Source organism: Plectropomus leopardus, chromosome 18 (genome assembly GCF_026936395.1).
Source record: "Plectropomus leopardus strain MGB_pleo_1.0 chromosome 18, ASM2693639v1, whole genome shotgun sequence".
In the NCBI taxonomy this organism is placed as follows: Eukaryota; Metazoa; Chordata; class Actinopteri; order Perciformes; family Serranidae; genus Plectropomus; species Plectropomus leopardus.
Genome location: NC_142193.1, coordinates 27,989,338 through 28,014,447, shown reverse-complemented (window position 1 = coordinate 28,014,447; position 25,110 = coordinate 27,989,338). Strand labels below are relative to the sequence as shown.

The window sequence follows — 25,110 nt, the reverse complement described above, 5'->3', positions numbered from 1 at the left end:
ATGGGGAAAGAGGCAATGACCAATTGGGCAAGAAATGTCTGACTAATTTCCAGAAATTAGTAAAAGGTGACAATATAATTACCTAAAAATGAACTCTAAAAAAGAGGGGAGGATTATTACAAAATTATCCAAAAATATTTACAGAAAAATATATTTATAATCATGATAATTTCATCAAAAAAATCAGTCACAGAAAAAAATAAATAAACACATATATATATATATATATATATATATATATATATATATATATATATATATATATATATATATTTTTTTTTTCATATTCAGCACCTTTTGGGTGTTTTTTTTTGTTTTTGACCTTTTTCCCATTTATTTTCAGGTAATTTTTCTGTAACTTTTGTTTGTTTTTTTCACTATTTTTTTTTTTTTAACATTTTTTCCTGCCATGTCTTGTTAAGTTGCTCATTACCTTCTCTTCATGCTTTAAAAATAAATCAAACCAATCTGGTCAGGTTTTAAAGGTTTAGGATAATGTAGACCCTATTACAAACTTAAAGATTTTAGGACTCATTCCTGAAGTTCTCCAAAGCTGTGGACGGAGGCCTTATTTTTTGGGGCTGTCTGTCAATCCCATTCTATGAATGCTATATCTCAGGACATCTTGAGGGAATTTCTTCAAATTTGGCACAAATGTCCACTGGAATAAAAGATGAACTGATTAGAATTTGGTTGGTCATAGGTCACTGTGACTTCACGAAATATGTTTTTGGGCGTAAGCCAAGAATTCATATGCCAATTATGACAGAATTTCACATAAATGTCCAACAGGATAAAATGAAACACATTTTATACATAAGGTGAAAGGTCAGTGTCACTGTGGCATTATAATGCACTTTTCTGACAATTTTTCAGCATCTTGCAGCAACATCCATATTTAAAGCATTGTGAATTATCTTGGCTACATATGAGTACATATAGAAAGTCATGGAGGTTAACTGTGACTGCACCTTGACTGGTTTGTGGAGGCGTTGTGATATTTTTTTTTTCTTTTTCAAATTATGAGACCTTATTATGATATTACATGCAAACTCCGTGTCACTATGAATTCATTATCCCAGGCGAGACTGCTGCCCTGATTTATGATTTGATTTATGTGTCTCTGAATTACTGTCTCGTCTACTGCCTCTTTCCTTGCCCAGCAACTCCCTTCCCTCTACCTCATAAAATAAATCTCTCTTATGAGCATGAACTCTCATCTTATGTCTTTCATGCTCGCCCAGTCATCCCTTATTTGCTCTTCGCCCTCTCCTCTGCTCCCCGTTAGTACAAGACCCTGTGGGAGGCGGTGGAAAATGAGGACACTCTGGCCGTGCAGAGCCTGCTGTCCAGAGACCACACCAACTGTGGAGGAGGAGGGGGCAGCATGTGGGAGAGAGGGGAGAAGAAGGAGAAGGACTGGGAGAAAGAGAGGGAGAGGGGGGTGAACAGGGTGAGCGAGCAGGGCCTGGTCCCCCTGGACGTGGCTGCTCTTACCCACAATTCCCCTCTACTCAATGTCTTGATGAAGGCCGGGGCCAGACATAACCCTGTTTGTAAGTCTGATGTTTTGAAACACAAAAACTCCTCTTGGACGTGCCAGGGTTTGATTCGCAAATTATATTGACAATCTGTCCTGTTTCTTTTTTAGTGTGCCGACCGGCAGAGTGGGCGCTGAAGCTGGATGCTTTGGTGGCACTGGCTGGGAAACGGGTGGAGGAGAGGAAGAAGGAGTTAATGAGGAAGGCAGGGGCCGGGCCTCAAGCGCAGGCTGATGTCCAGAGACATGTCCGTCTCTGGAGCCTCAGGCTGCAACTGTACTGCCGGATGAGACAGAACTTCCTACAGACAGGTCAGTGGTCTCGGGTCAGCTTGTGGCATTTTCTCAAAGTACAGCTCCAGACATGAACTAGGACACAGGCGTGTTTCTTTTGAATCCTTTCTCGCTGGAAATACTGGTATTCTTGCATTTTTATGCCCTGTGCTTAATGATGAACTGATTCGATTTTGGTGGTCACAGGTCACAGGTCACAGGTTAAGGTCACTATGACCATGTCTGTCTCATTCTTGTAAACATGATATCTCCAGAACACTTTGGGGATTTTTGTCCCCAAATTTTGCACAAATGCTCACTTCGACTCAAGAAGTCCAGTGGAGCTGTTTTATTTTGGTGGCCAAATTTCAAAGATTGAGGTCAGTATGACCTTGTCTGTTTCATTCTTGCAAAAACAATATCTCAAGAACGTGTGAGGTCGTTTTTTTAAATTTGGCACAAAGGTTCCCCCCGATATGATTATGGTGGCCAAAGGTCAAGGGCCCGTGATCTTGCATCTGTCTCATTCTAGCAAAAGGGATATCTCAAGAAATCCTTGAGGGAATTTCATTAAATTTGGCTCTAGGGTCCACTCTGAGTCAAGGATTAATTGAATAAATTTTGATGGACAAAGGTCAAGGTCACTGTGGCCACATTCATAGCATTCTCATGTATGTAATATCTCAAGAACAGCCAGGGGGAATTTTTGTGAACACAATATTTCAAGGACACCTTGAAAGAATTTCTTCATATTTGGCACAAACATCAATTTGAATTTAAGGATGACCTGATTAGATTTTGGTGGTCAAAGGTCACTGCGACCCCTCGTCCATTGCATTCTTGTGAACATGATTATCTCAAGAACACTTTGAGGGAATTCCTTCAAATTTGGCACAAATGTTAACTTGGATTCCACAATAGATTAGATTAGATTAGATTCGAATTTGGTGCTCAAAGGTCAAAGTTTCTGTGACTTTGCATCCATCCCATTCTCATGAATCTAATATCTCAAGAATAGATGTGCGAAGAATCCATGTTATCACAGAAAAGATGTAAATTGTAACTACAACGTGACGGGTTTGCGAGGTACACAACAGTGAGGCAGTAATTCTAGCTTTCTGTCCTTTTCAAACTCAATCTCGACAAGGTACTTTTTTCCCCAACTCCTCTTCAAACCCCCTCATCACTGCTGACAAGACTACAGCGATCAGGTATTCCCAGGCCAACCTCTTGCTTAAGTTTTACTGATTTCCTGTCTGGACTCTTGTAACTCCTTGTTGGCCTCTTGAAAGTTTCCCTCCAACCCCTTGCAGCTCATCCAAAATTCAGCAGACTGCTTCGTCATCAACCTTTACAAATCCTCCCGTGCCCTACACTCCCTCCTCTGACTGCCAGTGGCTGCTTGTATCAAATGCAAAACCTTGGTGCAGCCTGGAAATCCCAAACCATTAATGCTCTGGTGCAACCTGTGTTTTCCTTTAAGCTTTTCTTTCCCTGTGCCAGATCTTCTGAAGTCCTTTTCCTCCTAGCTCTCTGTTGGTTTAAACTCTAACTTTTTTTGAATTATGTGATGATTTCCCCACTGTCCCTACTCAAACTGCTCTGTATAAATGTGTCTCCTTAGCTCTCATTTAATTTCTCTTTCAAGCACTTCCAGTTCTCTCCCCTGTCTGTTTTATGATCACAGCGTTATTTTAAGGGCAATAAGGCAGCGGCTTTTATTCTTGGTGCAGTGAAATTAAGTGCTCTCTTGTTACGATTCTCGCTGGGTGAGAGTGACAACTATGTAAAATGTAAATGTGTTTTTCATCTGAGGCTTATGACTTCCTCTATTGACTCTGGGTCATTGCTGAGGTCACAGTTACATTTGTTCACACTACAGAAATTCATATTTAAGGCTTTAACACCTCAGAAAACTGCTTTGATTAAAAAAAATGTAAAAAAAAAAAACAACAGAAAACAGAAAAAAAGAAAAAGAAAAAAAATGAACTGAAAAAAAATCAGAAGAAGTTAAAAGTTTGACCTTAAGAATCTGCCTATATACATATTGTTTTCTCTTTTCTGTAATATATTTTAAATAAACACAGTTATAAATTGCCTCTTTGTACTGATTTTTGCAGAAAATGTCTTGCCAAGTTGCTCATTAGGTTTTTTCCTGTGTTTTTAAACACATCAAACCAATTTTCTCACGTATCAGGAGGTTTAAATGCTTGTGAGAGGCTTTTGAATGCAGCACTTTTAAAAAAAAAACACAATGCCGATCCAGATGTTAAAGGGTTAACTGTGCTGGCTCTGAGCTTTTGGTTTTAATAGTGATATTGTTATAGCATGCTGATTCCCATAAGAAAAACTGTTCACTGAGTCTGTTCACAGGCAAGCAGTTCAGAGTGCAGGATCATCTCCATACAGAGCTGGTTGAGATTCAGTGTCTTGGGGCAAAGCAGAGCTCCGAGGGGAAAACCACTAAATTTTACGAGCAGCTCTGGTCAGTCGGGCTGAGGGCCAGGATAACGAGAATCTAGTCCAAGTTCAAAAATAAATTATTTATCTGTGGTTGTCCATCGAGAGTTGGCATAGCACAATTTAGCACTTTTGCAGGGCAATATTACCACCTTAGCTGCATAAATGAAAGTATGAGGTGTCAAATGTGTGTGAGAGTGACGTGCCTCAGTAGCTTACCGTGGGGAGAGTGTAACACATAGGGTGTGAGTCTGGCCCGGACCCTTTCAACACTATAAAATAAAGCAAAAATGCCAAAAAATTATTATTATGTAGTGTATAATAATAACTTAATTTATATCGCACATTTAAAAACAGTTCAGAGTTTACAAAGAGCTTTGACAAAGCAGGAACAAAAAAGGTTTCTTGCAGCAGCAACCTAACTGTAAGAGTCAAACCATGATGCCGAACTAAAGCCAGACAAAATTTAAAGTAGAATTAAACAAGGGAAACAATTAAAAAACACCAACCCGTACCAATAAGAGTAAATACAATTAATGGGGCAAACTGGCAGCAGTCTAACAGCATCAAAAATTACATTTATTCATCAAAGAAAGTTGATTTTATGAAATTCATTTAATCCACAGAGGATATTTTTTTGGTCATTATTCAAATTAAAAGTCCAAAAAGAAAATTAAAATAGATAAAATTAAAAAGATTATTAATTGACCACGTTACTAGGAATATTAAGCTACAATTTAAAAAAATAATAAAAGGCGAAAAATAAAAATAATAATGATTCAAATTAAAACTATTATCTTTTTAATCATATCTTTTAATTTTCTTTTTGGACTTTTAATATAAATTATCACCAGAATTATCCTCCATATTAATCTGGTGAATCACTTTATTCAAACTGAGGATTTTGTACAAGGATCTTAAAATGTTCCCACAAAGAATTACAACAGATAACTGGAGCTGGAATTATATTATATATAATTATAATTATATATAATATTCATTCATTATTCTCTTGTTGTAGTTGTATTTTTCTGTTCATTTATTTCAGAGCTAAGTAGTGCTAATTTGAATATTATTCTGTCTAATTGTTTTACCCAGAGCTCCCTGGACCTCCCAGTCATGTGTCCATACTGGTGACCAGCACATCCTCTTTGTTTATAGCAATCAAAGAGCCAGAAGGCGACAACATGGGGCTCATCACACGCTACAGAGGTAACAAGACTTCAATATGCCATAGATGGAAGGATGGATGGGGGCAAATTAATAATTTAGTAGGAAAAACAAGAGGGGAGATATTATAGCTAAATAAAAGAATAATAGAATCTAGCACTCACACATCTTTTAGACTGACAGGTATAAATGCTTCACATTTATGGATGCGGTTTGGCGTCTCTAGTTTTGCTACTGAGTTTTACAGCCGCATAAATGTCGCAGTTTGCAGCCAAGGGTGGATTAAGCTCAGGTACAGCAAGTTCCTGAGACTGTAAACACTCAAATCCTTACTTCTCCCTATGGGGGCTTTGAGCAAAGCCAGAGAATAATCTGTCAGTGAGATTGTTTTGTGTTCACAGTGGAATGGAGCACCTCAGCCAGCTTCAAACGCATCCTCGGCTCAGCGCAGGTTACGGAAACCAAGAACCCATCGTGTGTCATCAAGGGACTCACAACAGTAAGTCATACAGTACCTTTAAACACCCGTGCAAGCACACACACACCTTCACACAGGCGAACACCCATATGCAGGTCCATAGATTTTAACTGCACACACATACTGCAATATGCATGAAAGCACATAAACTTTACCCTTTGAAAATGGAGCAAACTGGCTTGATTTCTTTCAAAAACATGTCAAAAAGGCGATGAGCAACTTAAAATGATATGACCAAAAACTTTGCAAGAAATTAATTTTTTCTTTAAGTTAAAAAAAAATCAACCAAAATTACCAAAAAAATAAATTAAATTAAAATCTATAAATAAAGTAATAGATAAAATAAAAGTAAAAGAACAAAAACAGGGAATTACCTGAAAAAATACATAAATAATTATAATTAGCTCATTAAAAAAACAAATTTTAAGTATATAATTATATATATTTTTAACACTATGTTTTTATTTAGATTTTCCATGAGGTAAATACAGCTTTTGCAATCATATATCATCATATACAATCCTATCTTAATACAGAACAAAACAGAGAGAGAATATATATATATATATATATCTTGATTTCCTTTTGTTTTTTGATTAGTTTCTAATGATTCTCTATCTTTTTTAAAGCTAATTTTCAGGTCTTTTTTTACATACTTTACAGATTTTTTTTTCTCGCAATTTTCAGGATGCCATGCCAAGTTGCTGATTGTCCCATATAGTTGAAAGAATTTAGACGAATTTGCTCGTGTTTCAGAGGTTTAAAGCTTGTGAAAGGCGTCTGAATGCAGCACATTAAAACTGATGTCGATCCAGGTTTCACAGGGTTAATGGTTTTAGGAAATGCAATCATGCACACACATAGAATTCACACACATTAGCTCCAGACAGACACACAGACTGTATTTATTGCGCCCCAATCATCATCTTCTGTGCCGAACCACTTCCCATAAGAGAACACTTATCCCACTCAACTGCCTTACTTAACCAGATGAATTAATAATGACAGCGGTATGTGATTTCTTTGTCCCAGAGTGAACAATTTATAAGGTTAATGCATGGTGATAATTTGGGCGGTCTGGTGCTTCTCCAAATGCAGGGAGTGCATTGCTTTGTAAGAGTGAGTGCCTACAATGTGAAAGGATGGGGTCCGCCTCAGTGCTCCACTCCAGTCAGCGCTGCCCCCTCCAGTGAGTACACCGAACTGCAAACTTTGATGAATGTGGACTTTCTGCTTTGAAAGGGGCTCCATTTTTTCCCTCTCTCTTTCTCTCTCTCTCTGTCCTCGTGTAATGAAATTACTTGGCTGACATCAAGCTTGATGTGAAAAAGTGGAATCCACTCATGGCTGCTAGATTAATGAATTATTAAAACGTGGAGAATTAAAGATGTCACTGCGAGTCAATGGGCCTTGTGCCCGTGCTTTGAGTTTGAATTGGCCTCGTAATCTCTCTTGCATAGCGTCCCTTCTCCCTCGCTGCATTACTCGCTGTTACTTTCCACTTTATACTGTGCAATCACGCAAAAAATGCAGCACAATGTTTTTGAAATGGAGAATAACTGGTATGAATATTCACATAAATCCAAATATAAGTCAGAATACAATCAAAAGTAGTGATATGAGTGATATTCAGGAGCACTGGGTAGAATTTAGCGGTACCTTAGTGACAGCTACCAAGTGAGGATTGCAGATTGCAACCATCTGAAATTTCACCCATGTTTCAAGCGTGCCAAACTCCTGGTTAGTATTCCTTCATTGTTCAGGAGATTATTACAGGGAGCCAACTTATCCGCATTGGTCCCCTCCTCTCCAAAACCAACGGACCAGGTGATTAAAAGAGTTAAAAACTCTGAATAAGTAGTTTCATGTTACAAGTTTGTGCTTCTTTCACGCTTCTAGGCTCATTGCAAATAGGCCACTATCCCAGCACCTGCTAATGTGTGCTCACCTTTATTCTTCAATAACTAAAGATCCAGTGATTCGATTAGTTTTTGCCAGGAGCCGAATTATCTGCAGGGGTCTCTCCTTCTTTAAACAAATGGACCAGGTGATTTAAACCACTAAAAATACTGAACAAAGCAGTTACACATTACAAATCAGTGTTTTTAAGATGCTTTTTGGCTCCTGCAGATGGGCTGTTAGCCCAGCACCTTATAATATTAGTTCACATTTTTTCTCTTATAACTTCAGATCCAGATGTTCAAGAGGTTTTTACCAGAAGCCGCATTATCCAAAGAGGTCTCTTCCTCCCAACAAAAAAAGGAACCTGGTGATTTAACCAGTAAAAACACTGAAAAGATCAGTTTCTCAAATAAAAAAATCTATGTTTTTCCAAAGCATCTTTTTGTGGAGTGGCTGGTTACTATAAAGACCAGCGCGAAAATGGGAACGTGCTCTGTAGAAACATGGTAGTGCAACATGGCGATGATCTATGTAGACATAAACAGCTCACTCTAAGGTGATGAAACTACAACAAATCTTGTGCTCAGGTGATTGAACACTGAAGAAAAGATATACTTATTATATTGTTTTCCATTTCTGCCATTATATACCCCTTAGGGCTAATTTATACTCCATTTACATAAGAAAATACGTCAGCTTCAAATGCTACCCTTATACTTTAATGTGTCCTTTATGTTGGCAGAAATACAGCCGATAGATCGCACTAAAAGGCTGATTTAAAACTTTCAGACAACAACGGATGAGACGGCGATGAATGAAGTTGTAGTAATGTACAATTTAAAAACATGGCAACATGTGGACCAGAAATTAATATCACTATATTACCAATCTGTTTCGTCCGACAATTTTTAAATGTCTCTAGTGATACTGCTCTCTTTCCTCTGTATCTGTAGGCTTTTAGAAAACAATATGGAACAAATCGACGCAGAGTACAGGAAGAAGACTCCCCATCTAACAATGAGCATTAATCCTGCACACTGGACCTTTAAGTAAAGCTGCATTGAAATGGGCTCATGTTTCGAGAAGAGTCCATATGAACTCCCCCTGTTGTGGTAGAGCTCTGAGTTCACGAGTTTGTGTTCATGACTTCACATGTCGTAAAAAGAAGCTCACAAGTTCAGTTCAAATGCAGCATAATAGCATTTAACTTCACATATAACTTTAAAGGAGACATCAGCAGCTGAGAATGAATCAGCACTGAAACAAGTTGCAGCCCACAGATGGTCTCTCATGCAATTGCTCCTGCTTCCTAATCACCCAGATAGGGAAAAGCAGCGCTCAGGACTCGCCTGCAAATGAGTTCTTGATGTCTTGAATGATTTTCCCTAATTGCAAAAAAATGAAAACGATGATTTGTTTCTCTTCTCCTTCGTGCGCAGGTTGGAGAGAGTGCATCGGCGTGAAGTCACAGTTCAGGAATCACGAGGGCCTTGTGAGAAAACTGCTGGAGGACGCCAAAGAACCACATTACAGAGGATTCTGCATAGGTAACACTTGGTGATGTAACTATTGCATGTGCAGTCACTATGAAGCAAGAATAATGGCTCCATGAAACTACATGTATTTATCACCATGGTAGCAGTGTCATTTCTGTCACGGTCAAAAGAAGAAGAAGAAGAAGAAGAAGAAGAAGAAGAAGAAAATGACCTGAAAAAGAATTAGAAAATTGTCAAAAAACTGGGGGAAAATGTCTAGAAAACTACATTTATAATGAATATGATTAATTATTATCTAATTAAAATAAATAAATATACTTAATTGAAAAAAAACAAACATTAGGTTACAGAAAAGAAAAAGTAGGATATATATATACATTTTTTTATTTTTTTATTTTAAGTTTTTTAAAATTATTTAAATTTTCTTTAAACTCTTTTCCTTTTGCCTTTTTTCAGGTAATTGTCTTGTACCTTAAATGAATATTTGGCTTATTTTTTGGCTATGTCTTGTTAAATTCCTTGTTGCCTTCTCTCCATGTGTTTGAAAAAGATCAAACCAACTTGCTCAGGTTTCTAAGGGTTCACCTTGCTTCTTTATATCTACATACAGAGCCGGTCCTTGTCAACAGAGATCACCATGTTTCGCTGCCATGTTTCTATAGACCAGAATGGAAAATGTTTTTGTTTTGCCCACCATGATTAAAAAATAAAAAATAACAAATAGAGTTATTAATATAAAATGGCTTCAGCTTTTCAGTTTCAGCTTGTTGCCATCTGCAATCCTCACCACTAGATGCCACTAAATCCCCCAAATCTTACACACTTTTTTATTTAAAATCTTTTGCTTTTAACTCCTAGAAAAACTGTAGCTTTGGTGGGTACTTCATCATGTACTAAAAAAACAAAAACTGATACACAATCTACCCTCCTCTCTGCAAAATGCACCCTATAACAGCATGTGTTTATATTCCAACTTGCTTTTATGTTCAATCACTGTAGGTGTTCAATAGTTTTGACCTCATGTTCTGTTGCACTTGTATTAATTAAGAGATTCTGAAGCGTCAGAATAATCAACACTGAGGACTGAATCATGAATTGTTATGACGTTGCTTCCAATTTTACACTATTTTACATCAGCTATTAACTCTTTTTAATTACAGAGGATATTGTTTCACCAGCATCACCAATTTAAATGTAATACCAATGTGTTCGTAGTGAATGTACTTAGGAAGATAACGTGATTCTCATCCTCCTCTCCCCGCTCCACAGAGAGCTCTAAGCCCCAGAGTCCCAGCAAACGTCTGTCTGTGTCCCGAGGCATCAAACAACTGTTCCAGTCCGCCACCAAGTTTGTTCGTCTCCTACAGAGGTAACGCTCCATCTGTCTTACCTGTCCCACTGTGTCTTCAGGGTGTAGGGAATAACAGATTAAATGGCATACGATTACAACAATAAACACTAACTCTTACATTGATATAGTTATTAAAAAAGAACAGCTGCTGTAGCATCAAGATTAGTGAAATCAACTGTCGAAGGTGTACAGATACTTTTTTTAAGGGTGTAACTGTATTGCTTTAACCCTTTGAAACCTGAAGACTTTTCTTGTGCTGCTTTCATATGCCTTTCACACATATTTAACCCTTTGAAATGTGAGCAAATTGGTTCGATTTCTATCAAAAACACAGGGAAAAAGGCAACTGGCAACTTGGTGAGTAATGTTCCACAAATTGCAAGATTTTTAGGAAAAAATAAAAATAAATTAAAAAGAAAGAAAAGCTCAGAAAAGATGTCTAGGGGGGAAAAAAAATAAAAAAATTATAGCCACAACTACATTTCACAATTACCATAACAACATATTTTAAATAATGTTACAGAAAATTATTAGCACTTTTTTCAGATTGTTTCCTTGTTTGTTTGTTTCTTTCTTATACTTAACTTCTCATTTTTTTTGTGCTATTTTTTTTGCCAGTTTCTTCCTTAGTTGCTCTTTGCCTTCTTCTGGTGTTTTTGGAAGAAATTAGGCCAGCTTACTTAACTTTCAAAGGGTTAAAAAAAAGTGGTTTAACAGCGTAGATTTCTTAAAGTGATAGTTTGTAGATTTTGAAGTGGGATTGTATGTGGTACTTATCCATAGTCGGGGTTTCATGCTTCTCCAAACTGGAGACAAATGACATCTACTGTATTAAATATACCGTCTATGGATAAAAGCCTCATACAGTTCCACTTCAAAACACTGAACTAAGCCTTTAAGACATGGTAGTTTAAGGGGAAAATGTTTTTGACATAATGCTACGTCTTCTAAGGTAAATAACAGGTTAAAAAAATAGATGCTCACGAAGGCAATAACATTAGACATCATCAGATTTTAAAGTGGTTGTTTTTGGTTACTCACAGTTTGATGATTCAGGGTGGTTCGGGTCGTTCAAGATTTGAATGATGTGTTGAGAGTTCTCGGATTAAGCAATGAGCTGCTTTGGCTGACTGTCACGTCAAAAAAATTTAAAAAATAAAATTAAAAAAAAAAAACATTTTCCTAAACAAACAGGCCTTTACAAAAAGTTCAAATCTGTTGATGAAAAAACTGATGTGTAGAACAGAAAATTAAGATTTAAAGCAAACACACAGCAGCTGAAGTCTGTATCTCTGGTGTTGTTTTCCACAGTCCACTAATTTCAGCACACCTGCATTCAATTAGAGGCTCCTGTGATGCCAGGTCAGGTGACGCTGTGCACTTGGGTTAGCACCAAAAACTGCCCCTGGGTGCTGCCAAAGTATTGACATTAAAGTGAGCCAAAACAAAAATAGGAAATAGGAGCTTGCCAGAAATGGCATTAACACCATTAAATAAACTGCTACAAGATTAATGTCCACTTCCATTCAAAAATGTGTTTTTCATATACTTATGTCCATAAAATGTGTGACCTCGACTATACTGTAGGGCAATCCTAATTGAGAGGACATTTTTTAAAAAAATCAATTTTCAGTCGGTGCACCTAAAATAACGTGACAATTACTTTGCATTATCATTTTTGTCAATTTTAAAATTTGCCAAAGCTGTTAAATGTCCCTAAAACAATATCACAATAGTTCAGGATATTTTTGCAATAACAATACTCTCGATTGTGTGACAAAATACTGAAAAATCTTTTACTATTAATTTCAAAAACAAAAAACTGCATCAAAATAAGTGCTAAAGTTTATATGTCAAAATAAACAGTTTGTAAACAAATATTCAGTAAAAACTAAACAATACCTAAAAATTCTTCAGTTTATAAACAACAGCAGAAACTCATATTAAAAATTAACAGTGCAGAAAAAATAAAGTCAACCAAAAATAACATGTAAACACTTGCTAAATACCTTAAAATGTACCTACAATGTACCGTTTGAAGTAGCATTTTCGCTGTCAGCCATGCTTGTTGTTGCCATCCATAAAGGTGTGACGTCATTATGTCAACAAATTAAAAATGTTGCCATGATTATATTAATTTTTCTTATATTAAAAATTAAACCAGTATTATTGTAAATGATATGATACTGCACACCCCCAGTGTGGTTTTTTACAGTGTCAGTTGCATTATCTGAATATTATTTTATTAAGAAAAACATGTTTCCAACTGGACTATGTAAGTCTGTAAAAATATGTTTTCGTTTGGGCTCGTCTTGATCTCATCAGGGGCGTGTACTTGGCCACTGTGTTCTACCACAAGGAAAACATCCTGGTGACAGCTGAAGACCAGATCCCACTGGTGGAGATCCAGTGCTGCTCCACCTCCATCATCCACGACTTTCTTTGGTTTGCCAAGGTAAACTGTCAGGAGAACAGTTTAATTTAATTAATTTATTCAACTCAATTATTCAACTCATATCACAAAGACAACACACAGAACACACAAAATAAAGGAAATGTTTACAGTAATATTCACAAACTTGTTAAACTTTTCATGTCCATAATCAACAATGATATATACATCTTCAACAGTGGTTTACCTTTTCAAAATATACCTGGTTGTATTACCCAACAAACAAATAAAAAAAAGAAAAAGAAAAACAAAGAATAAAAACAAAACAAACATGAAAGAGAAGAAATGAAAAAAAAATGTAAAAAAGAAAAACCAAACTAAACAAATGAATGAATAAATAAGAGAAAAAGAAAAGCCATATATATATGTATGTATATAAATTATTTTATTTTATATTTTTTTGCAGTCAAGACCAGAATCTACAGTAAATTTTTCTACTCATCATGTTATCCGAAATCATGCCTTGCACGAACAGTGCTGCTAATTTTTAAATGCGCTTTGGAACACAGTCAATACAGTTGAGGCTTTCAGTGTTTATTTATTGATTCTACACATTTAATTGTCCAGAATGATGTAATTTTGTGTGTGAACTGAAGTTTAAAATGTATGTATATTTTATCTTGTAGTTGTCCTGTGCGTGGCAACAAGTGCCCTGGCTCCAGCAGGCCCTTTCCTCGGCTCATTCGTCTCCTTCCTCGCTCCTCCAGAACAGACACAACATTTTAAGAGCCGTTTCCCAGCTGCAGGTAATAAGTTAAGCAGCATACTCAGCATGATGAGAGGCATCAAAATGGGTTAATTGTTATTTTAATTACCTCTTGATATCTCTTCTTCCTCCTTGTGTTTTACTGGTGCCTCACGTTCCTGTCTCAGGCTGCAACCCCCCAGAACCTCTGCTTGTCTGCATAAATCCTTTAAAACCTGGATTATCAGTTTTTTGTGCAGCATTCAAACCCCTTTCACCACCATTTAAAACCTTATGAAGCCCAAGAAAATTGGTTCGATTTCTTTCAGAAACAATATGATGATTTGTTCTGTTACATTATTTATTTATTTATTTATTTAAATTTAAATTGAATGTTATTTTTTTCTTACATGTTTATGAAAGAAATCAAGCCAGTATTCTCAAGTTTCAAAGGGTTAACTTTGTGTGCTTAGAGATTTTTAGCATTTTCTAGGGGTTATTTTATTGTTTTTTGTTTGTTTTATGTTTTTTTTTCCAGCTTTTCTTTCTTTTTTTACTTATTTTCACGCATTTTTCTAGTAACTAATATATAGTTAAATTTGGGGCTGTTTTTTATGAGGCAGCTTGTCTCTGTTTTGGAAAGAAATCAAGTTAATTTGGTTAGGTTTCAAAGTGTTAATTGCTAATATCCTGATATTTATTCCACGTTTCTGTTTTACATCTCAACCTTCAGTCTTCCATGGGAACAGTGGACCTGGGTCAGGTGTACTACGAACCTCTGAAAGACAGGCAGGGCAACGTCTTATTGGTAACTCTGAAGGAGTTCCCGAATCCTCCCAGGTGAGAAAGAGGCTTTTGTTACAGTCTGTTAATCCCTGTCGGACACATTTTTCTTTAGTTTAACCTCTGTCTTCTGTTTAAGGGACAGTCTCCAACTCACCAGTCTGCTGCCCTGAGACATGTCCTGAACATTTTCAGTAAAAATCAGACCCAAATTGTTATCTGGCAATTAAACTTTTTGAGACTGGGTGCTGAATCCTCAAAGGGGATATTAATAAATTTGTATTCATTTATTTATTTTTATTTTATTTTATTTTATTTTACTTTAGCTTATAATAATAATTATTATTATTATCATTTTAAATATTATAATGATTGTTTTTATTTTATTTATTTACTTATCAGTATATTTTTAATATGTATTTTATTGTTTATTTCTGTATAATTTAAAAAGATATTACTGTGATTTTGTCTCTTCAAAATTTGGCATCCCATATTGGGATGCACTGTAAGTGTTTTCATGTGTGGATTTATAATTAACCACACCGGTGGGTTTTCTTTGTGATATTGCCGAATGCGCATGCTGAAAAAGGCGTCTGGCCCAAAACGTCCGTGTGGCAATAAAAAAATGCTATAATCTGAGTGCTGTCCTGATCTTGACTGAAGCAAACATTTCAGTAAAACAAGAAATATCAAAATCTGTCACAATGAATTTTTAATCCATCTGCCAGACTTTATCAATCACCAAATAATAATTTCCATAATCCCATGCCCAGGGGAGATAATAACCTAATCAGGCAGAAGGCAGGGTTTGCTCTGCAGATATGCAGAATGATGTTGTCGGGATATTTATCCATCTGTCTGTTTTTTGCTAGTGTTGTTTCTGGCTTTGTTATACTAATATGAATTAATCAGACTAAGTTTTTTTCCTTTTTCCTTTTCATTTTTTTACCTTTTCTTTTTTGTTCTGCTCCAAGCCCTCCCGACCCTCCGCTCCACTGGATGCCCCTGGCCCGTCTGGAAAAGAACCGCAGCCGAACACCTCTGCTGCCCGAGCCCACTGCCATGGACATGCTCTACGAGCAGCTCAAGGTGAACCTGAGTTTGTGTTTGTTGAACGGAGAGCGAGACAGAGACAGAAGAAGTCAAACATGGAGCAGCAGCGACGAGCAACAAAATGTATTGCGCACTGAGTGTATAGTGATCGCGTGCATTGACTCTCCTGGCTGGAGGGGTGTTTTTCTCTCCTGTTCAACTCAAATAACCCCAAAAACAAATGAAAGGAATACGTCACCCACAAATGATCATTTGTACACCGGGTACTCACTCTGTGCTGTATTGAATTTGTGAAGGAAATTAAAAACAGAGAAAACTATTGAAAAATTGAAGTCATAGGGGTCTGTGTTTAACAACAGCAAAACTCAAAACATTTGTTTACAAACTTTTACACAACTTCTGCAGTATAATCCAAGTCCATTCTGCTGGCGGAGCAGCTGACTTTATTGCTCCAATAATTTGAATGGAGAAGGAATTAGACTAGACTTTCCAAATGTTACTGGACCGAGTGGTTTAAATACGGATGATGAAACGTGTCATTTTGTAGGGGGTTCTGACACTTTAAAAAAATATGTCCTCTTATTTACAGACACCTTTTTCCTAATATAAGTCAATAGGAAAAAGTCTTTCTAGGCCCCATGGCATCACTTGAAAGACCCTGATGGTGTAATGCCACTTTTGGCCACTATGTAAAAACTGGCTTCAAAGCTCGGCAGACTTCATGGGGATCTGGGATTCACTCACTTTTTGCCGCCAGCTTCAAGTGGCCATTTGAGAAACTGCAATTTTTATCAATTCCACACTTCAATTTTCAGCCCTTGAAGTTGCCTCTTGGTGTATGTGCACGTGTTTGAGAACCATTAAAACTGTATATAAATATATATAGGTTGCTGCTGTAAAACACTGCCCCCTTTTACTCCAATTTTGCGAGCATTTTCTCAGTTTTTGGAGCTTTTGTTCACTGTGGAGGCACATGCAAAAAAACAAGTTTCCTTCACGAATCCAAGGTAAATGCAGGGGAAAATTTATATACAAATGACCCTTTTGGTGGTAAAGTATTCTTTTAAAAACACGCCACTGGCATCTAAACACTACATCCCATTCACATCTTATAAAATAATCAATGCCATAAATGTTTCTCTTTGTTCTCCAGGAGAAACTATCCCTCCACAGGCACAGCATTCAGTGGGCTCAGCCGGGTTTGTACGTGGGCATCCTGAAACTGTGCAGCTCGGTGGAACAGATCCGGGTCCTGGTGCCCCAGAGGCTGCCCAACCTGCTCTGCCACACACGGGTCCGACACAATGCCCACGTTTCCAGGTAACGCAGTTTTAACATGATATATATACTTCACCAGGCCCATCACAAAATGTCACTAGCTGATTGATTAGCTTTCATCCTCCATACTTTAGCTCAACAATAACTCACACTTAAAGACATCATTTCCAAAGCATACCTTACCACAGGTGCTACTTTCATGTGTTATTAAAAATGTGTTAACTCCTGGCATGAGAAAGGATGCTGTTTGGCTGCCAACTCTCATCTCTTGGATGTTGGACTTTCACATTAGTCTTCACCTACAAGGCAGCATCTCCTGCCTGCAGCTCTATTACCTTCCAACAATATGATATAATGTTGAATCAATCCAAACACATGAGAACCGCTTCAGAAAAATGGTGTTTCTAGGATTTTAGGACACTTCTAGGATTTTAGGACCTCTGTAGGGGGGTGCGGGAGATCCCCCACTGTCACTTTTTTTGATAAACAAGCTCTATTTTGATGCTGTCTTACTCACTCTGGCACTTTATGTATACTAAAAATCCAAAAACAGTTCCCAGTGTGAATCAGTTTGTTTTTATTGTGTATAAGAAAATGGTTGGGGGGTCACCTGTAACCCCATTGGGAACCAGATGTGAAAGTCGAGTCACCGCCTTAGAACATAAAGTAATAGATGTCAATTGACCACAACATGCATCAGCCCTTCTGTAAGCCTTTTACAGCTCTGTTTTGTAAACTGCATCCTTACTGTGTGACAGAGAGGAGTGGGCATGGCTTCAGAGTCATGTTTACACCACAGCCAGTGGCAGCGTTCCAAATCTTTTGGGCGGCGAGGACGAGAGCGTGATGGAGAGCAGCGGGCTGGTTGAGTTCGTCAGGTCACTGAGAGCAGCAGTCACACATCTCCTGACAAAGCTCAACATCCCCCTCTACAGGGTAAAGTCAGCTTCAAACACACACCTTGACACTCTTCTTTCTGAGCAACAAAGTTAAGTTATGAAATGTTTAGAAATGGGAAGATTACTCTGTACCATTTTATAATTTATTAGGATGGCTTTTGGGGCTAAACTAATGCAGCAACATTGAAATTCACTTCAACATCAACAGATTTTTAAACATTTTGACATATTTTTGTGTCTGTGCAAGGCCTATCAGTATGGAGTGTACACCCGAGAGCTGCTGCAGTTTGGAGACAAGATGTCCATGCTGCTGCTGCTGCCTCCCAGTGAGGACTTCAGCTCCAGTTACTGGCCTCTGGTGGGGACCAAGGAGCCCGGGCTCACCATGCCCCTGCAGATCTTTGAGCTGGGTAGGTGGAAAACTATAGTCCATAAATATGGGATCTCTCTCACATCAGTTTTTTCAAGCAGTGGCAGCTGAAGTGAAAAAAATAAAGAAAATAAGACTGGGACCACAGTGGCTCTTTAGGATACAATAAATGCCTGGCTTTCTATTAGTGAGACCATGGTCTCCTGAGGCCCTTTCAAGCAAAGAAAAATAGCAACATTGCATAACAATAAAGTGACAGAAGTCATTTCATCTTATTAAGATCAAAAAATGTGTCTCATCTTCAAAGTCAAGAATTGTGGATAACTCCAAAAAAAACACCCCATGAAATGCATTTCAAGCATTGCAGTTTGGTTGGAAATAAGCACACTGAGGTCCAGTTTATGTCTTTTGAAGACGAGTCAGTATCATTGTTTTTCCATCTCTAATTAGTCTTTTGATCCTCCTTTTCATCCACACTTTGGGGCTCGTTTTGACTCAAATTTAAATCCATCTTTCCTTTTGACCCTGTTGAAAATTCAAACGCTGAAGGCTTGATGAAGTGTGCTAATGAGTTGCGAGGCTTTTTCTTATAAGGCTTTAAAGCTTCAGCTGGTAGCGTTAAAAAAAATCATATTTGTAAGAGACTCCTTGGCTCTGATCAATATATGTATCCTTGTACAATGGTAGGTATGATATCTTATGAAAATGCACATGACGATTTTGTACATCTCAACATTTAGCGGCCCACAAATTACATTACCTAATGTAATGTTGAAGTTACTTTGGTTAGGTTTAGGATAAGAAACATGGTGACGAAGTACCCTAAAAAGTTTTTAGAGTTAACTTTGCTTTACGTGGTTCCAAAAGCCGCTCTCATTGGCAGGTGTCTGCTGTCAGTTATAAACGACATAAGCCGATTACTGCACAAATAAAGACCTGAACCTGCAGCAGACAGTGTAGTACAAATACCTCCTGCAGACACCTGTAAGAGAATTAGAGCGGAGCCCTTCCAGTGTGTGGCGCTCCAGGCGTCCTCCTATATCGCCTATGCCAAGGGCCACCCTGGTTGGATGTATAATTCAGGTGTGGTCGATTCTTGCAATTGCCATTAGAAGCAGCAGAAAAATACTTTTTTTTTCCCTGAGATTTTTGTAATTTTTATTAGAAAATAGTGACAGTTTCATCAAATATGAACCAAAAACAAATTTTCTTTTTGAAGAAAAAATTAAATTAACAACTACAACTTTAATAAAGTGATATGTTTTTCCTCTTCACTCATCTCCAGTTCACTTCTGGACATATGAGCGGGACTTCCTGTCCCAGTACTGCCAGGCCTGGGTGAGACTGGAGCTGGACACTCATCTGGCCCAGCAGGCTCTGCGGGAGGCGCTGGACACCAAGGAGGTGCAGGAAGCCCGAGAGCGCCTCAACCACATCTCTGAGCTTTCCCATGTAAGATCACGAACAAACAAAAAAAAGGATAAAAACTAAAATGACAAAACTGTAAAACATATAGTAACAGAGAGTTTTGTCTCCTTTTCTTTGTATAGGCATACACCTTTAATTCTGTGATTATTATAGGCTCGATGTAATGAGGGAATTGAAAAGGAAATTGGAATATTTATGGACATTACAACATATAATGTTTGACTATAAAAGAGGATGATTTAACCCATTGAAACCTGGATCAGCATCAGTTTTCTAATGCTGTGTTGAGATGCCTTTCACAAGCTATTTTACCCTTGATACCTGATGAGGAAAAAAAAGCAACGAGCAACTTGGCACGAAATGCCCCACAAATGGTAAGAAATTAGTAAAAGTTACAATAAAATGACCAAAAAATTGGTTAAAAAAAAAAGAACATTTTAAAATGCTCAGCAGAAATGCCCCCCAAAAATATTTGTAGATTTATTATACCCATATCATCTAAATTATTTTAAAGACAAAATGTATACATGTATTTTTTATTTATTTATTTTTTTTACAATTTTTTTTTATTTTTCGTTATGTCGCCTTTTTGTGGTTATTTTCAGATAAATTTCTTTTTCTTTTTTGAAAACTATTTTCCTGCTAATTTTACAGCCATGTCTTGTTCGATTTCTCATTTCTACACGTTTTTGAGAGAAGTCAAACCAATTAACTCAGATTTTAAAGGGTTAATGATTTTGGTTGGACTTACCTTTAACTTTCCCTTTTTCCTCAGCGTCTGGATGTGGTGTGGAGAGATGCCCGCTGGATCATGGACTGTCTGCAGTGCGTTCGCTCCAAGCAGTGGGTGGGTGCGGTGCCTCTCGGCCTGGTGATGGGAGGAGACCCGCCGCCTCGTCCTGATGGCGAGGAAGAAGAGGAGAGTTTGACCGCCAGACTGACGTGGCCACATCGCATTCAAGCACAGAGAGCCATAGCAGGTACAGTGATGACGTGGGTGTAACGTGATGTGGTAGCACAGTTAAACATAACACCTCATACAGCCCCACTTCAAAAATCCCAAACTGTCACTTTAAGGATTTATCAACATGTGTTGCCTAGAAAAAATAACATATATTTCCAAAGGAAAACTAGCAGTTCTTAAAATTAAATTTGTTTTAAAACAAAATGTTGATTGTTTTTGGTTTGACTCTTTTATGGTATACCATATTTGCTACCAAGACCATTTTATGCATACGTAAAATCAGTTATAATTGAAAGAAAAAGCCAATAAAGATATTGTAAACCATTTTAAACCTCAACAATTTTTTAAAAACTTTTAAAAAAACAAAGCAATGAGCAACAAAAGAAGAAATTATCCAAAAATTAAGAAGAAATTAGTGAAAAGTACAAGAAAATTACCTGAAATTTTAAATAAAAAAAAAAGAAGGTAGGAAATGACCAGGAAAAAAATCCTTAAAAATTATAATAATTTTGTGACATAATTTTAGATAGGTGATTATGAGCATTATAAATATAGTTTTTCCCCGGCTTTTTTTCCCTTAGACATTCGGCCCAAGCTTTTAAGAAATTGCACCAATTTTGTTAAATACTTGTGAAAGGCATCTGAAAGCAGCACAAGATATGTGATGTCTCTCCAGGTTTCGAAGCGTAAATATGAGACTTAAGATTTCAACTTCTTCCCATTTTTCTTTCAGAGTGTTTAGTCAGCGCGACTCCACCAAATGTCGTCTCTGCAGAGATCGCCGCTCCATCAGAAATCATGGTCGTCCCTGCAGATGCCACGCTGTTAATGGAGGGAGTTGCAAAGGGAGGATACCCGGTGGACATCACCGCACAATCAACTCTAGATCTGACAAGCATCGGCCAATCAGAATTAGGATGTGCAAGCGCTTTAATTGAATCTGGACTGGAGCCCGGTGCCGTCGCACAGTTTGAAGGGGGGTTCACAGATCTGGACACACAGCAGTCCTACAGCGAGGAACAGGACTTCCCCTCCAGCATCACTGAGGTCATCCGGCCGATGGAGATGGCTGAGTTGGTGGACATCTTGCCCACACTGAGTCTCATCGAGGAGGAGACCCCCAGTGGCCCATCCTCACCGTCAGTGATGGACATGCTGGAGAGTTTTGGACTGGGGATCGGTGAAAGCAAGACCTTCTTCGATTTAGAGAATTCAAACATGATCAACGGAGCTGGGACTTTGTCACAGCCCAACCTGCACTTAAACAGCAGCAGCAGCAGCATGACAGAGACACACTGCGAGATCACAGACATGTCCGCCTCTCTCTCGGCCTCGGTGGACACCACGGGTGGTGACGAGCCTGTGTTGAGTTGGGATTTTCCTTCAGAGGATACAGAGACTCAGCAGGTTTCCTTTAAGGGATCGTGCTTTCCATTGAGAAACCAGGTGGAGTGGGACAAACCTTCGAACATTTCATCCTGATGTCGACTCACGCACCGGCCTACTTTGAGCTTGAATAAAACTAAATCAGTAGGCTGCACAAAGGTCAATATGCAGACAGAAAATCCTTGTTACAATCAGCTTGAAAGTGATTTTTAAAATCAGTGTCCAAAGGCTCACTTATATAATAATAAAGGTACACTTTACCCTCTAAATGACCATTGTATATCAGTTATTCCCCCATGTTCTGCTGAATTTGTGAAGAAAGCCTTGTTTTTCTTGCATCGAATCCAAAGAGAAAGAAAAAATTGTTGAGGAATTGAAGTAAAAAGGGTCCGGGGTTTAAATACAGCAAAATTAAATCAAAATTTCTGTTTACAAACTGTAAGTCATTTTCCCATTCACATGCTCAGTACTTCCCAAACACATGGTTTTTGCAAAAACATTGCTAAACTTTGCTATGCTCTTGTTTTTCTTTTTTTTAAATTTTGTTTTTATTGGCAGCAAGAAAAAAAAAAGTTACCAAAACTTTACTTCAAGTGCATAAAGGTAACACATAAATAAGCCAAGAATCTAGTTAGCAGGCAAACAGGCAAAAGTACGCAAGGATAGATGAATAATAAATGTAAAACTATGACTTCAATTAATCAATAATTTGCTCTCTTGTTTTTGAGGCATGAGAGAAAAACAAAGTTTTCTTCACAAATTCAATGTAACACGGGGCAAGTAATTGATAAATGATCATTTGGTGTGTGTCATATTTCTTTAACACCTTTGGACTAAAATTCAAGTATCTAGATACAACTTGATTTGTGTCATTTGCACACGTCTGAACCTGCAGAATCTTTTCTAATGTTCAGTACATAAAAGCTTATATTATTATTATATTAGTTTTTTAAGAACTGAAACTCCACCACTCACTACAGCACAAAACTGCTTGATTGAGCTAGTAATCAAGCTCATAAAATGCATGCAGTTCAGTAAAAAATGTCGCATTCCCTTTGCAGTCTATAAAAAACTGTTATTGTGCATGTGTGATGAAATGTTGTGTTTCTTTTTGGGTTTACCTGTGTGCACTTTTAGCATTACATAAAACACCAGTAGCAAGATTTGTAATCCTGTTGATGACATATGAACTGCTGTTGTTGCCAACAGTCCTGATATCCAAGTTCTGCTTGAGCTGAAACTTAATGAAGGAAGTCAGATAAAAGCGGTTTGTAGGGGAAATTTGGTTGCTACAAGAAAACAAAACTTACAGTTTGAGAATGACAGAGGATCATTTCTTTTTCATGACAAAGGTCTATTCAAAAGCTGATTTTCAAAAAGTACTGAATAGTTTCAATTATTTGCATGTATTTGCCGATTATGTATCATACACATTACACAGAACAAATGATTTCTTGGTCTCAGTTTGTTAAGAAACATATAAGCCAATCAAACTCACACATTCATGTCAGTTCTGTGTTGTTTTGCAGGAGATCTGGCCTTTTTTCATCTTTATTTGCTGTATATTTGCCTCTTTCTGCACAACTTCCAGTAAACCAGAGATTTAACTACAGCTGAGAAAACATGCAAACATGCTAAATGTTTTGGAAGTAGCCAGAGAGAGACGAAATCGTGCCAATTGGACAAAGAGTTTGAGAGGGATGTCTAAAAGGGAAGAAGAAGAAAAGATGCGGACAGGGTTGGAAATTAGCACCAGCCAAATTGGCAAAGTGGCAGCAAGATTTGCTTCACTGACAAGCCAAAAAAAAACAATCTATTGAATGGCTGGTAGATTTTGAACATTTCCAAAATTAGATGTGGATTAGAAAGACTGCAACAACTGACAGAGTGAGGTAGTTTTCATGGCTGAATGTTTGCTGATGTTTCTTTACAAAAGAGCCACACACACAGGAAGAGAAAGAGGTGTGTTCAAGGCAAATTGAAAATACAAAAATAAAATATAATTGAATAGAAAAGAATGGAATAGCTTTTCCTTGCAGCTCTTTCAACAAGTCTCTATATATATTTTGGGAGATTTGCACCAGCCTTTTTTAAATGAGGGGGTTTTATCTTTGGTAGAAAGAGGAGTGATTTCACACCTGATATTTGGTTTATTCAATTGAGACGAAAGATAAAAAAAATAAATAAATAAATAAAAAGATACATTCTTGCATTTTGGTTCAGGTTTGGTTCCTGTTGACACTTAACTAGGAAAAGTAAAGAGGTACAGGTACATATTGATTTAACAGTTTTGGCAATTGTCATACTGCATCATCAGGGCCAATGTGAGGAAAATCAAATTCTGGTGACTGACAAAGTTTATATAGCATCACTTTAACCCATAGGGATTGGTGCATTATATGGGCTTTTCAGTCTTCATCCTTTTGATCATTTTGGCTGTGTTCATGCATGTGGCATACATTTTTGCAAGATTGTGTATTTTTGTTAAATCTTGGAATAGCCAGCTCAGCTCCCACAATAAGTCTTAAATACACTGTGTAAACAAAATTGTTACATTCATACTGTTAAGTGCAGAAAATGCTCAATTGAAACCCATTTAAACTGCAAGTTTTTATCCCTCAGCCATCAAAGCATGAACACATACATTATATTATTTCTGGGTGTCATTCTGGGCTTTTGCCCTGGAATTTGTACGGGTAGGGTAGTGGCATCATGACAAAAACCTGGCATTTAAAGGGTTAAAATAGAAACAATGAATATTTGATATTTATGATAAGGACTGATGTTGGTTAAAAAAAATAACTCATAACTCAGTGAAAGAATAAAATATTAATGTATAAAATTAATAATATACAGATTATCATATGCATGTAATATTATATATATGACAATATATGGATTTATTATTGCTTTAGAGATGGAAATTATGCCAAATTCACATATCTGCTGTCATAAAATCCTGCTGTGGTTTGTTTTCTTTCACACCTCAATCTTAATCAAACCAAACAGATTAGGTGTAAAAGCCCCCTAAAATACTGAGCAGTATTTAAATATCATGAATGTGTGGATACTCACATTATCAAATGCTTATGTGTTTGAAGTGGGTTGAAACTCTCCAAACTACTGTTGGTAAAAATCCTAT

At 37.3% G+C, this 25,110-nt stretch overlaps 2 protein-coding genes across 6 annotated transcripts in view; one reads left to right on the top strand and one right to left on the bottom strand.

Moving 5' to 3' along the window:
* The window catches only part of mei1 (meiotic double-stranded break formation protein 1), a 105,689-nt gene extending 92,689 nt beyond the window's left edge, over positions 1-13,000 (bottom strand). For 4 of the 5 annotated variants that reach the window (XM_088091219.1, XM_088091215.1, XM_088091220.1 and 1 more), the window contains exons 1-2: positions 11,712-13,000; positions 4,493-4,545 (exon numbers count right to left, since the gene is read on the bottom strand). The gene's annotated coding sequence lies outside the window, so the exon portion shown is untranslated. Of the gene's footprint in view, positions 1-4,492; positions 5,364-11,711 lie in introns of those variants that run through there. The other variant, XM_088091217.1, reaches the window with a different exon arrangement.
* The window catches only part of LOC121956304 (ankyrin repeat and fibronectin type-III domain-containing protein 1), a 30,371-nt gene extending 6,191 nt beyond the window's left edge, over positions 1-24,180 (top strand). Inside the window, exons 3-19 of the mRNA XM_042504447.2 lie at positions 1,289-1,556; positions 1,652-1,852; positions 5,372-5,485; positions 5,845-5,942; positions 7,020-7,110; positions 9,263-9,370; positions 10,589-10,688; positions 12,996-13,125; positions 13,749-13,868; positions 14,541-14,647; positions 15,565-15,679; positions 16,797-16,963; positions 17,680-17,857; positions 18,068-18,230; positions 19,476-19,642; positions 20,394-20,598; positions 21,316-24,180. Coding sequence (XP_042360381.2) covers positions 1,289-1,556; positions 1,652-1,852; positions 5,372-5,485; positions 5,845-5,942; positions 7,020-7,110; positions 9,263-9,370; positions 10,589-10,688; positions 12,996-13,125; positions 13,749-13,868; positions 14,541-14,647; positions 15,565-15,679; positions 16,797-16,963; positions 17,680-17,857; positions 18,068-18,230; positions 19,476-19,642; positions 20,394-20,598; positions 21,316-22,064 — 3,081 coding nt within the window. The 3' untranslated portion in view covers positions 22,065-24,180. The remainder of the gene's footprint in view (positions 1-1,288; positions 1,557-1,651; positions 1,853-5,371; positions 5,486-5,844; positions 5,943-7,019; positions 7,111-9,262; positions 9,371-10,588; positions 10,689-12,995; positions 13,126-13,748; positions 13,869-14,540; positions 14,648-15,564; positions 15,680-16,796; positions 16,964-17,679; positions 17,858-18,067; positions 18,231-19,475; positions 19,643-20,393; positions 20,599-21,315) is intronic.
* The last annotated feature ends 930 nt before the right edge of the window (positions 24,181-25,110 follow it).